The following is a 13,995-nucleotide window of genomic DNA, read 5'->3' on the forward strand; positions in this document are numbered from 1 at the left end:
AGCACAGTTAACGTTTCGAGTCCGAATGACCCTTCAACAGAACCAGTTCTGTTGAAGGGTCATTCGGACTCGAAACGTTAACTCTGCTCCTCTCCGCAGATGCTGCCAGACCTGCCGAGTTTTTCCAGCTATTTTTGTTTTTGTTTCCCAAAGATTTACAACCCTTTTGAGGGAAAGAATTTTATCTCAGTTCTAAGTAATCAGCTTTATCCTGAGACTGTGCCCAAGGGGCTCTAGATTTCCCAACAGAAAATCTCTCAGCATCTACCCATCAAGCCCCTTCAGAATCTTGTAAGCATCAAAGAGATTGCCCATCATTCTTCTGAAGTCCAGAGAATACGACCCCAATTTAATCATCAGGCAGCCCCTTCATCCCAAAGACCAACTTTGTTCACCCTCCCCCCATTATAATAGAAAGTTGTTCTGGTGTTCTCAGCCAGCAACACATTCAAAATAAACCCGTGACTGTTGCTCAGATCAGCAATGAACAACACCCATTTTCCATTCTGCGTTGTCTAGCTGCCACTGGCCTTAGTAAGACCAACATACATACCACTTTGATAGTGCTAATAGCAGGATTCTGATGTAATGATATTGCAGTGACAAACATATCTACATACTGAGGTCCTGACAGTATGGTCAGGTCAACACTCCATCTATTTAACACCAAAATGTTACAGGCAGCTTCCAATTCCCATTTGCAATTAGGCAATACAACTGGGAATGTTCATTCAAGGAAAGAACTCCCATTACGCTACTCTCCTGAGAGCCAGCCTGCAAGACAGTGACTAACATTCTTCATTTCCATTACATATGTACACACATGGCAAATGCAGTTGCCCCCTAATAAAAAATACTGAACAATATTCCTCTTTCATCATGGTAGGGGTCATTAAACATTTTTCTAAAAATAGAAAACTACAAGAAAACTAGCTAATGAGCAATATGTTTAGCAAGCAGGGTTGATTTAGCTAGCCCATTATATTTGATAGACAAAAACAAAAGTACATTGAAATGTGTAAAAATGACTGACTAGTGACAATTTAACCGGATGAAATCAGACTGCTGCTCAAAACAAATCAGTTTTGCCATCCCTGCAGTTGATTTTGGCAGCTGGGTGGGGGAGCATAAGATAGAGAATTTTTTCTAAAACAAGGTTTCACTTTTACAGAAAGCTTTAAATGTATTGGTGTTTAAACAAGAACCAATGTCAGATTGCCAGCTGAACCAATTCCAACTTTGCTGGTGAGGACAATAAAGAAATCTCAACATTAACTGAAAGGAAACCTTGTATAATCAAGGGAAAAAACTCAATTGCGAAAAAGCAATTACTGATCACAACTCCTTAGCTTTTAATATATCTGTCGAATGGCATCAGCATCTGAAATGCAACACTTTTCATGTTCATAACTTCACAATGAATAGATACAAGTGCAGCAATGGTGGCTGTAGAGTATGGGAAGATAACAATACTTAAGTCCATCTAAAACAACCTTGTGCCAGTTTTCTGTAGTTCTTATGTCAAGATGATTATTAGGTAGAAAGTAGTTTTATGTAGGACTTGCAGCAACCAATTATTTCACTTGCAGTTAATAACTTCTTGATTGACTTTGTAAAAAAAGTGGTTGGAACGAGTTTATACCATTTTTGGTGTCATGTTTTGTTTAAGGGTGCATGCTTAACAGAATACAAAGCTTGCAGGTACAGAATCACATTCACAATCCTATATCTTAAGGCAACAAGGAAATTCAATAATAGTAAGACAGAAAAACAACAGAAAATGGAAGTACTGAGGTCAGGCTACATATATTTGTCTAAATCCTGTTACATCTCTAGTTTTTTCCAGTTCTGATAAGTCACAGACCTGAAACATTAATTCTGTTTTTCTCCCCACCCTGAATATTTCCAGCATTCTCTATGAAAATCCAACAGCTAGACTTATGCATTGACATGGAGCTTCCCCCGTCTCTAAAACTTTTCCTCACTCTTCCTACCCCTCCCTCAGCATCATCAATTAAGATACATTAAAGTGATGAAATCTCAAACAAGATGCTCAATACACTAAGGACCAGAGGAACTGTATACCTTTACAATGCCCTCATGCCATTTCCCAACTCTGCCAATAAAACATGGTGACTGTCCCTGGGGCTTTTCTCATGGTGAAGTTGGTATATGTTTTCTTTCCAACTTCTGAAATGGAAAATAAATTTGCCACAAATTCACACAAGAGCATATTCAGTGCCAAAATAGGAATTCCACACAATGCGAGGAGACAAGTACTGCATTCATGGTTGTGTGGTGGGGGGGGAATTGCAGGAACAGAGTTAATGCAAGCAGGGACTAGAATACACAAGGAGATGCATTTCAGTCAATGAATCATCGACTACATATTACCAATTGTAAAAAAAGGCTTTCTAGATAGGGATTAGAAAAATATATTTTACAGTCTCAATAACTTGCAAATTCTCTTAACCACAAAAAAAAACAGGTAAAAGAGCTTCAGGTTACAAAATCTAAAATGATATGCCATATGCAACACAACTTTAGCCCCCATGCCAATTGACAATTTCATTTCAGTTCTGATAAACCTCAAAGACAAGCAGAAAACCCTATACCCATCCAAATATGTTCATCTTATGAAAAATCCATGCCCCTCACCTCAAATGACTATTAACCCCAACACTAGAAGCAGAATAAGGACAAGGCTCACCAGTCCAGCTTAACCTCATCAATTTCTCATCTATTCTAAACTTTCTATTGCAAGTCCACCCCTTATTTTTCTGCCACAAGCTTTCACAGCATGAGGTGGAAATAAGTTCCAAGAACAAGCAGGGCTTTTAGTAGCCGAATTCTAGTTTTAACAAAAAGCCCCAGGCCAAGACACAATCATAACAATCTTTGACGAGTAAAAACGCAAACCACATAAAGAAATTTGTCTACTGGGTATCTCCTGATCACTGCTCAAGACAGAAGTAAAATACTGCAGAAGTTACTGTGGCATTTCAGGTATCACTGCTTTAACAGGAGTTAATGACAAAGCAGCTTTTCATGCAGGCTTGCAGATGGACAACAAACCTGCTTTGGAGTATTGGCACAGCAGCCTGCATAACAGTAAAGTCTGCATTAATTTCTGTCAGGTTAGTAAAGTCAAGTATGCTTTCGCAGATGAGATGCAGAACATCCCATACAGTTATAAAGCAGAACCAGTATTAGCTACAAGATCAAAACATCTGTATGGGGAAATGCAGTTTTTTTAAATTATATTATTTATATATATATATTTTTATATATATATATATATATATATATATATATATATATATATATATAATATATATATAATATATATATATATATATATTATATATATATATATATACACACACACACACATACACACACCACAGAATATTATCAGCCATTCCTGTCAACAGCATGCTAAACTCCCTGCAGTTCACTTTTCTGAATTAATGAATTACTGGTTTGAGGTCAGTCAACCAGCTACTCCTTCCTTGACCTTACATCCAATCTCCCAAGTGACTATTTGGGTCTCATTAATAATTTATCCACAGCAAATTTAAATTTACTCATCACTTCACAGAGCTAAACCATTTCAATACAAAGCTCAAGATGTACAGCAGAAATTGGAGCTTTTTATACAGCCAAAGCTGAACTGGTCATTATGAACTTTAAGTTCATGGGTAATATAAAGCAAGTTAACAAGGCAAAAAAATTGCCATATTAATTATTTGGGGAAAATCAATTAAGTACGGCTCTGTTTTTAAAGTCAGAAGTTATGAAAATCATAACACAATTAGTCAGATTAAGTCTCATGATAACCAAATTCTATTTTACCCTTTTTAATCCCATTTCTCATGATCCTCACGTCCCTTATCACTTCTATCTTTCTTTACTTTCTTATTCTTTTACTCTTCTTGTTGGCAATACTTGTGCCATTTTATCTTTACAATGGGAAACAGACTCCTGGAGGAGCCCATAGGCACACTCGAGATGGAAATCCAAAATTAAGATCTGCAAAAGATCTTACAAATGTCCTCAGGAAAATAAAGTTCAGAACAAATGAAATTAGCATTGATTCTCCTGAAGGCAAGAACTTGGCATAAGACTATAGCCCATGAGAAAGAAAAATACTCATTCCAAACTTTGCCTTTTTTTGGGCCTAATCATAGGAGACTCATGACAGAAAAAGGTAAAATTTTACCAGAACCCTTCAACTATTCCATGGTCTTAAAAATTAGTACCATTGGTAATACATGGATCTGTTCAAGAATACCTTCTCTATCATATTATAGAAAAGGACGTGGGAAAGCAAAGAGCCCCAAAGCATCTTCAAATTGCAGCGATTGAGATAGCATGAGAATCTGAATACCGTTAACCATGCCACACTGTTGTTCATTCCTTTCTCTTAAATGAGAAAAGTGAACCATTACAGTTCTAATGCAAGTTGTAAACAGATGGTTTGAAACAGTTGCAGTTAGCTTGCCGTACTGAGCCAAATGCTGTTCTGAATGCTCCCTCCACCAAAAATAGACTATTTTCAATTTAAAGTTTATAGGTTAAGCATTTAATGAAAAACTCAATTTCTTCAGGATTGATTTCATCCAGTATCCTATAAAAGGTGATTCAGAAACATATAACGCCAGGTTGAAGGCAAATGCACCAAATTTGTATATTAGTTGTGCAGGAAATCAAGCCCCTAATGAGAATGCCCAATTTCAGCTAATCCATATGGTGATCAGAAATAGTCAATAATAGAAACATTTGCAAGAAATAAATGACCGTGGGCTTGGAATGTGGAAACCTGCTGCTTTCCCAGAGAAAGACTTCATAAATCTGATAACAATATAGCTCAAAATACTGTGACAATGTCTGCAGTGTATACAACACCCTGCAGCTTTACTCCCTCCTCCCAACTAACAATGCTAAGAATTTAACATCTTGTGGAATATTAAGAATATTTTAAAGCACATAAATATAATTAGCATGTAGTACAAGCTATTCTGTAAGAGGCGGTGATGCACAAAATATTTCCCACATGTCCCAAAATTAACAGAATACCCAATAATTACATTTAGCAAGGCAGGCTCATTTTGCTTGATAATGAACCAAACCAAAGCTACGTCATAGTCATTTTGCAACATGTAAAGAAGGAACAGCATTCTGCTCTGAGGATAGGGCTAAAATATTACATTTTCACACATCTCCAATTAAAAAATGAATTTGTTGATTGCAAGTTGATGCAAGGTTATCGATCCCAGATTTAAAATGGACCAAAGCTGCATTCTCAGCTTTGCTTTAAAAAAACTGAACCATCTTCAGTGCCCTTCAGATCTGTTCTTTTAGCCTTCAAAATAATTGCTGTCAAAACATATCCTCATCAACTCATTTTGCAAACAAAATTTAACATGGACACACTAGCTGAATCTAATTCATGACTTAAGATCAATTTGCCCATTTCTTTCTTGAGCATATTAACATGTTTTTCATAAAATATAATCAAGCTTTTGAAAGAGGCAAAAGATGAATGCTGAAAAATCTACAAATGCTCTCCATACAAAAGGTAGTAAACCAAAGCCTCCAACCATTCACTTGATCCAAAAAGGGTTAATATGGTTGGTTCTTCCAACCCTCATCAAAATCTGACAGGGTCCATTCCACAAACAGCATACAAAAAAGCTGCTCAATTTATGAAGCCATCAGCATTTCAAACACAAAGCACGAATGCTTAAATCAAGCTTTCCTTTATCTGGAAATATTTACCAAATCTTTTGGAAACTATTCCTTTAAATCATCAATCGCGCTGGTCACTACAAATGCAGCAATTTTGTTCTCAATCAGAACTTCTTTAAAATGATTTAACTGAGTGCAGTGATGCTGCTCCAGATATTTACCCAAAGCTTTACATTCAGGAGGTTGGGGAATGCCAACCATCAGAAACCACAGCAGAAATGAATCCTTTTTACAACAGGATGAGGCTGTAATCTCCACACTATCATGGAGGGACTGGCTAAAAATTTAAGTCGAGCTCCAGGAATTAACAGAGGTAGGTGGGGAACTACGGAGTGCTAGAAAAGAAGTTCTGCTCAGTTGTGTGGACTGAATTTCAAATTCAAATCAAAATATATTCAGTAGTTAAACATAATCTCTGAAAACTTGCATCAGCCAAATTTGATTAATAGGGAACATTTGCAATACTACAATTTGAAGCAGCAGCTGGAAATTCAAATATTTCAAAGAGTTTGGAGCTTTTTCTTCCCCCAGTCACTTAAAAGAAGTCGAGCTCCAGAGTCATGAGTAATCAATTGGCTCCTTGCCCAACAGCAAGTGTTAAGCGAGCTACTCAACCATCTGGGTCATCACAGCTGAAACAAATTGTCCTCAGACATCTAAACACACAAAATTAGGAATGGGAGGTCACTGATCATGAGCACTAATCCTAGCTGATTACAACCTGTCAAGTGGTTATATTATTAACTGTAATGACCTCTTGTAGACCCAGCTGAGAACAGTTAACTCAGCACAGGGTCAGCACATCAAGATTAAGCCTTTGATTCCTGATCTGTAGTGTTTATATCATAAAACAATGTATATTCACCTTGTAGTGAAACTGTCTCTGACTCCCCAATGGTTCACGTGAAAAGTAGGCCATTTATGCAGTTTCCGAAACTGTTATCAAATTCATTCACAAATTTCTGAAAATATGCCCGTCTGCTCTGAAACTAACACTTTCAATCTCCACCACAGCAAATGTTTTTTGAATTTACACCAATGTCAACTTGGAATCATCCTTCTTGCTCTTGAGCACACTGCATAATGTGATTAAGTGTCAGCTTGGCTCAGGTAGCAGCAGTTTCAATCTCTGAATTTAACAGTTCTTGGGTCAAACACTACTGCAGGACTTCAGCAAATGATATAAGCAAATACTTTCAGTTCAATACTCAGCATGCTGCATGGTCAAAGATGTCATATTTCGGGTGAAACCTTAAACAGAGGCCCCGACTGCTCAGGTGGGCATAAGATTCCACATACTATTTGAAAAGTAGGGAGTTCGCTGGCTATCCTGGTCAATTACCTTCAACCAGCAACAAAGCAATATATTAACATTTCATTTGCTGTGCGCGAGACTGCATGAACAAATTGTCTGTTGTTTGCTTTCAATGAATTGTTTATACTTTAATGGGAATACAGCATATTGCTGCTTTGGAGTGGATACAGTGCTAAAGTAACTTTGTAAGGTACTGTACATGAAAGGTACTTTTCTTTGGCACCATATGCCACTGCAAGTGCACCAATATGCTTTGTACCTTCCAGTTTATCAGATATCTCCACAACTGGTGGTCATCCCACAATTGTTACCTTATATTTTAACGTTTTCAGTTGCATAACTGGTCTTTCATTAGACTTTCCAGAAACAGATGAAGCTAAGCATATAGCCACCTGGATTGCCCTCAACTATCCATTTAAAAATTTTTTTTTACTGGAATCTGTTTGACAATGTATAACAGCAATTTACGATTGCAGCCTCCATGGTCTGCAGATGTATGTGGACACATCCCATAATATGCTTTAAAATGTTTGCTACAGGTGTTAACTTAATAGGTCAATAACTTCCCAGTTCTGCCTCACACATCTACAACATCGGCAGAATATTCACATCCTTCCAGTCCACATCCACTTTCACAGAATTGTTACAGCGCAGGAGGCTGCCATTCGGTCCATTGTGTCCGAACCAGCTCTCCAAATGAGCAGCTCACCTAGTGGCATTCTCCCGCCATCGTCTGTAGCTTTGCAGCTTGTAACTCCTAGTTATAACTCGTAAGTAAAATGCTTTCCTCATCTGTCAATATGTTGTTTCAGAAAGTTTTTCCTATTTTAGAGATTCATTTCTTGCTTAATCATGCTTAGAACTCACCCCAGGTCCAGAAACTCTTCATCTAAGGATGCTGCTGTAGCTGCAAAACTTTTGGAATTATTTTTATTGTAAAAATCCAATGGTTGGCAGAACACCTCAGCTTCACATGGACTTAAAAATTGACAAAATTAAACCAAAAATACTGCATATACTGAAAATCTGAAAACTAAAAATTATGGAAACACTCAGCAGGTAAGGGGACATCTATGGGGAGAGGAACAAGATTTAACGTTTCAGGTCACTGACTTTTCGATAAGAGTTGGAAAAAATTAGAGTTTCAACAGGTTTCAAATAAGTATAGAGGCAGGGAAAGGGGGTGGGTGAGAACAAAAGGGAAACTCTGCAATAGAGTGAAAGGCAGAAGAGATTAAAGGTATAAAAGGGATGACCGTGAAAGGCAAAAGATGGTGATGGGACAAGTTAAACAAAAGGTGTGTCTAGAGGAGGCATAAAATGGAAATAGCAGAATAAATAGCTGCTTTCTAGAAAAATGGCAGAGGTGAAGATCTCAAAGGGTTTCATTCAAAGTTCAGAAGGCTGTAAAGTGTGTAATCAAAAGGTAAGACACTATACCACATTTCATTAGAACAAAATAGGAGGCCAAGGATAGGGAGGTCAGAGTGGGAGAATTAAAATGGCAGGAGACCAGAAGCTCAAGATCATGCATACTGACTGAATGGAAGTCTTCCACAAAGCAGTCACTCAATCTACATTTGGTCTTCCTAATGCAGCAGGGACCACGTAATGAACAGCAAACGCAGTACGCTAAATTTAAAGTACAAGTAAATTGCTAAATCTTCTGGAAGGAGCATTTGGAGCCTCGTACAGTGGGGAGGGAAGAGGCAAAAAATCAGATATTGCATCACGTGTACTTTTGTGGGACGTTGCCATGGGAAGCGGACAGGGTGATCAAGAAGTAGACCTAAGTGTCACTGAAGCATCAGTCCCTGCAGAATATTAAAAGAGGGGGGAAAGATGTACTTGGTGATATCATGCTGGAGGTGGCAGAAAATGATCCTTTGAATGTGGAAGCTGGTAGAAAGGGAGGACAAGGGGAACCCACCAAGTGGTTTTGGGACAGAGGGGGAAGGGGGTGAGAAGTATGGAGAATGCAACACAATGGCCGAGGATCCTGTCAGCCACGGAGGGGAATCCTTGGTTGAGGAAAAAAGGCATTTGGAAGTACTATTGTAGAAGGTGACATTGTCAGGACAGACAATAAGAGAGACGGGGAAACATGGAGCATGGAAGAGAATTCTTACTGGAAACAGGTGTGGGGGGTGGGGGGGGGGGGGGGGGGGGGGGGGGGGGGAGGAGGAGGAGGAAAGAGTTGGAAAGGAGGAAATTGGAAGCTGATTAAATTGTCCAGTTCAGGGCAACAGCAGGAAACAGCACTAATGCACTGGAAAACAAGGCGAGGGAGAAAATTCAAGAGGGGCTGCAACAAAGTAAGTTCTACATATCCCACAAATAGGCAGACACATCTGTGAGCCATGTGGGTTTCCATAACACCACCTTTAATTTAGAGAAAATAAGTTGCTCAATGTGAGAACAAGCTCAGCAAGGTGGACGACGACAGGCACTGGTTCTGTTCAAGGAAAATGTGGAGAACCCTCAGGCTATCCTGGTGGGGAATGGTGATGTAGACCGATTAGATGCCCACAGTGAAAAGGAGACAGGGCCAGGAAACTGAAAGCTGTTAAAGTGCCAGAGGGAATCAGAAGAATCTCAGATATCGGTGGGAAGAGACTAGACAAGGGGAGAAAAAAGCCGAGGTATGAAATCAGTTCTGTGGGGAAGCAATGACCTAAAGTTACCAATGATTCTGATGCTTCTTGCTGTCCGTTTAATTTCAAAGACAAAAATTACCTACAATCAACACGGGTAAAGTTGTCGCCATTGTATGGCATCCCCAAAAATGTACATGCATAGGTCTCCAAGTTCATTTTAATTTCATTTTTATAGTTAATTGAGAAACCATGATTTCAGGGTTTCCAGGGGTTTGTCCTCCCATAATGTTCATGTGGGAACTCCTCTACTCACTATCCAAAATATTATCCACTCCCATTGATAGCTATTGATTGGACTGTATAGGGTTTGAGGAAATTTGAGTGCTGGATCATTGAATCTTGATTGCCTCTATGCCCTTCAGCAATGCAATTAAATCTGGTTTCTTTAAATCCTTTAAAAGTTTATTTTAAAAAAAATACACATTCTTCCACAATTCCAATCAAGTAGTTACCATTTCCTATGTCTTGCCTTTGATGACTCCAATTTTAGTCCTCCATCCTCTAGAAACTGGTGCTTATCTGAAGTAGAACGCACATCTGTGCCATTGCTAACCTACCTCAAAAAGAAATTTGATATCATTTTGCTTCTCTCCCCTTCAATAACCCATGACTTCACTATAAAACTCATATCTGGGAGGCTCTTCCAACACCGTTCCTTTTTGGAAAGAAATAGTCCAGTGGGTGTCTGGTAGCATAGTGGTTGTGCTACTGGACTAATAATCCAGAGGCATGGACTAATGATCTAGAGACAGGAGTTCAAATCCAAACACACCAGCTGGGGAATTAAAATTAAATTAATTAAATCAAACTGGAATAAACATTATCAGGAATTGAAAAATTGGTTGTTCTTATTTGGTCTGGTCCATCTGGCTCCAAACCCACAGCAATGTGGTTGAAGCTTAGCTGCTCTCTGAAATGGCAAAGTTACTCACTTGTATTCAAGGCAGCACCTTCTCCAGGGCAATCAGGGATGGACAATAAATGACGGTCTTGTCAGCGACACCCACATCCCATGAATGAATTAATAAAAAAAGCAGCAGTCGGATCTATGGACTCCAATTTTGTGTGATTCCATAAGCCATTTCCCTCTCTGCCACTACATACACCCCTTCAGCGGATGTTGTAGCCCTCTCAAGATCACTTCTCTAGCCATCTTTTAATTCATTTCATTGGTGCTTTATCCAATCACCAGGTTCTCATGGCTCTTTTCCATCTCCCATTACATTCAAATCGGCATTGAGACAAAATGTCCACTCTCAGCATTTTAACTTACGGATATAATTTACAACTAAAATCATTGCAAGACAAAACAGGATGTCAGTATTTTACATGTAGAGAGGTATGGAGAAATCCTGCCTACCCCACAGGAATGAAACAAAAGAGTGCACATCATAGCTATCATTGGATGCAGCCGAGTGCGATTTAGAGTGCAGAAAAATCTGGCACCAGCTACTTTTCATTTGGGTGTTTACAATGTACAAATCAGGAACTGAAACTTATAAAACCAGTATCAACAACTAAAATAGGACTAGGTATATTTTTATAGTTTGAATTTCACAGAGATTTTTTAAAATAAAATTGTGTATTAAATTTAGGAAAATGCAACTTCAGTTTTTTCTTCTGCTTCAGTTTATGCCCTGTTTATGAAGGCAGGTTGCTACTTTGAAAACATGTTAAACATTCTATGACTTCTATGAAATCAATGTTTCTCAAAAAAAATTAAAAAAGGATACTCACATCTGGATATTCTTTCACAGGCACAAATAGTTTTTCTTGTAACTGCATAATAGGTCCTATGGGGTCTGGTAGGTCCATTGGCAGCTTGTCTACAAGGCCATTCATTGTATCAGTATACATGTCCTTTCGTACTCTGCTTATTTCTGCAAAAAAAACAGGAGATTTCAGCTACTCAAAGGAAAAGTTCAGAAACAAAGTTTGAATGCAAGTGTTCAGAGGCAACAAATCTCAGGCCTTTACAAAGCTGAATTGAGTTTCCAGTTACAGATTATGTACAAAAATACTGTATGGTGGAACCATGCCCTAATTTATGCTCCCAACAGCTTTCCAGTTAACAATCCCAGCAGGACCAAATCTCCAGAGAGGTGGTAGGGAGTGGTTTTCATACAATGCAGCTAAGTTTCACGTTCTTATAATTCTAGGAAAACTTGCAATGGATGAAGACAACTAGAGCAAGAACAGAAGAGAACACTTAGCTCAAATTCTTGAGAAAAATTGCAATTATTTTAACCCCAATGGAAAATCTAACACTCATATGAGGTTAATACAGTGCTTTTGAAAAGCAACAATCAAATAAAGAGAGTCACTAGTGAAGGTTGCAACAATCTACCCTATACAAGTGGCTAAATCTATAAACAGGGTTAATCTGTGATGTACACTTAAAGGGTGCTGTTAAGTCACTAGTGTTCAGTACAATGTAATTAAAATAATGCAACATTAAGGAAATGGTTTTGCAAATGCTACTTGCCCGCACACAATACAACAGTTGGGTGGGTAACTTATTCTAGAACAAGCCGCCTCTGGACAATTTGGATATTACTCCAGTAGTACCTTCAACAAGTCAAGTCAGCCATAACAAAACTGACTGGGGTACTTAAAAGTAGGTTGCATTTAGGAAAAGGAATACAATGAGGCAGTTCGTCTGTGGGAGTTGTCTGTGTGATGCTAGAAACAGATCTACAAATTTATGAGTCAATTTTTTGAGCAACAAGAGCTGGCAAGAACAATCATTTGCAGTTGTTTGGTAGCCCATGGAAACCAAACAATTGTAAAGACTGGAAGCTGTCCCAGATGAAAAATATCCTTAAAACGGTAAAAAGAACATTTTAAAAAAGGCTAGTCTAAATACTGATCTCAAAGATTTTTTTATATCTTTATTCGATATGGTGAGCCTGACACCTGGAGTCAATACACAAAGTCCGAAATGGAATATAATAAAGGACCTGAGGATTATCTACCTGATCAGCACCACATTTATATTAGTAATTAGAGGTTTACAAAGACCTTCGCTACACAAAGTAACGTCCACCTCTGCAACCTCACAAACCCAATTATGTCAGACTAAGCATTTTCTGTGGAACGTTAATATGGCTGCACCAAAAATATCTGGAAAAGATTAAGGTGACCCCGCATAAAGCATGCACTACAGATGGTTCGGTTAAGGCCACAAAAACAAACCTCAGTAAATTAACTCTAGTAATACCACTCCTTGCCCCACCACCTCCATTTGTGGCCAAAAATGCCAAGTAAAGAACTGGCTGTATTAGGGAGAAACCTCAAATTTGATAAAGTCCGTTTGGAAGAAAGATACTTCTTAACCAAGGGAATTCTAATTCTACCTTGGCCAGGAAATGGAAATGAAATGTGGCTGCAGGTCCACAACACTCCCTGGAGAGGAAAAGGGCGCACATCATTAAAAACACAGGAGTAATGCCACCCAACATACATGATGGAAAAACTAAAATAATTGTCAAGCTCTAGCATTCACTACCTGACAAGGATAGACACTCAGCTTGAAAGTTGCATGAACAAGCCAACCCAGATGTTAGATGCGATAACCCTCAATTTTCACAACAACTTATTATAGCTAGGTGACAGGATACTTGGTTCAAGAAAATATGGATTTTTCCTTTCTCTGAAGTAATTATCTTTCACAACAAATGCCAAAAATTGCTTTTAACATGTGGGGATCAACCGCTGAAAGCTTGGATCCTGCTCTGAACCAAGCTGAAATATATTGCAGTCTAGGCTGAGCAAGAACTTTAAAAATATATTTTGGATGCTTCACATTTCCAGCAGCCTTTAGGAAATTCTGCTTAAAGGTGCAAAGCCATATAGAAAACAACAGGTCTTGCAGAATTGCTTGTGAAAGTAATTAGGTCTTCAACACCCTGTTTCAAGAATTCTTCCAAATCTAATTAAATGTGCGGTTACATACTTATGAAATAATAATTATTCCATGAAATTGGAGGTGTGCACTAATTTGTTTTCAGCTCAAGTTACCTGTAAACAAAATCCATGTTAATTTAAGGTAAAAAGCTGCAGCATAGACTTATTTTCAGACATTATATATCATTTGTGGGAGAACACAATTGATCAATATGTCTACAACTAGAACCTTAAACATTAACAAGGTTAACAGCTCCCACCACATGTATTTCAGTAAGCTTATCTCCTGCTTCAATTTGACAATTCCCAAAATAAACCAGCATGTGCAGCATCGAAAGATAATGTCAAACCTTATCGAAAAGGCAA

At 38.3% G+C, this 13,995-nt stretch overlaps 1 protein-coding gene across 13 annotated transcripts in view; it reads right to left on the bottom strand.

Annotated features, from left to right (window-relative positions):
• LOC144696068 (KH domain-containing RNA-binding protein QKI-like) overlaps positions 1-13,995 on the bottom strand; it is a 99,479-nt gene that overhangs the window by 54,431 nt on the left and 31,053 nt on the right. For all 13 annotated transcript variants that reach the window (XM_078567289.1, XM_078567295.1, XM_078567293.1 and 10 more), the window contains exon 2: positions 11,461-11,603. In XM_078567289.1, coding sequence (XP_078423415.1) covers positions 11,461-11,603 — 143 coding nt within the window. The remainder of the gene's footprint in view (positions 1-11,460; positions 11,604-13,995) is intronic.

The sequence above is a fragment of the Cetorhinus maximus genome, chromosome 21 (assembly GCF_964194155.1).
Source record: "Cetorhinus maximus chromosome 21, sCetMax3.hap1.1, whole genome shotgun sequence".
In the NCBI taxonomy this organism is placed as follows: Eukaryota; Metazoa; Chordata; class Chondrichthyes; order Lamniformes; family Cetorhinidae; genus Cetorhinus; species Cetorhinus maximus.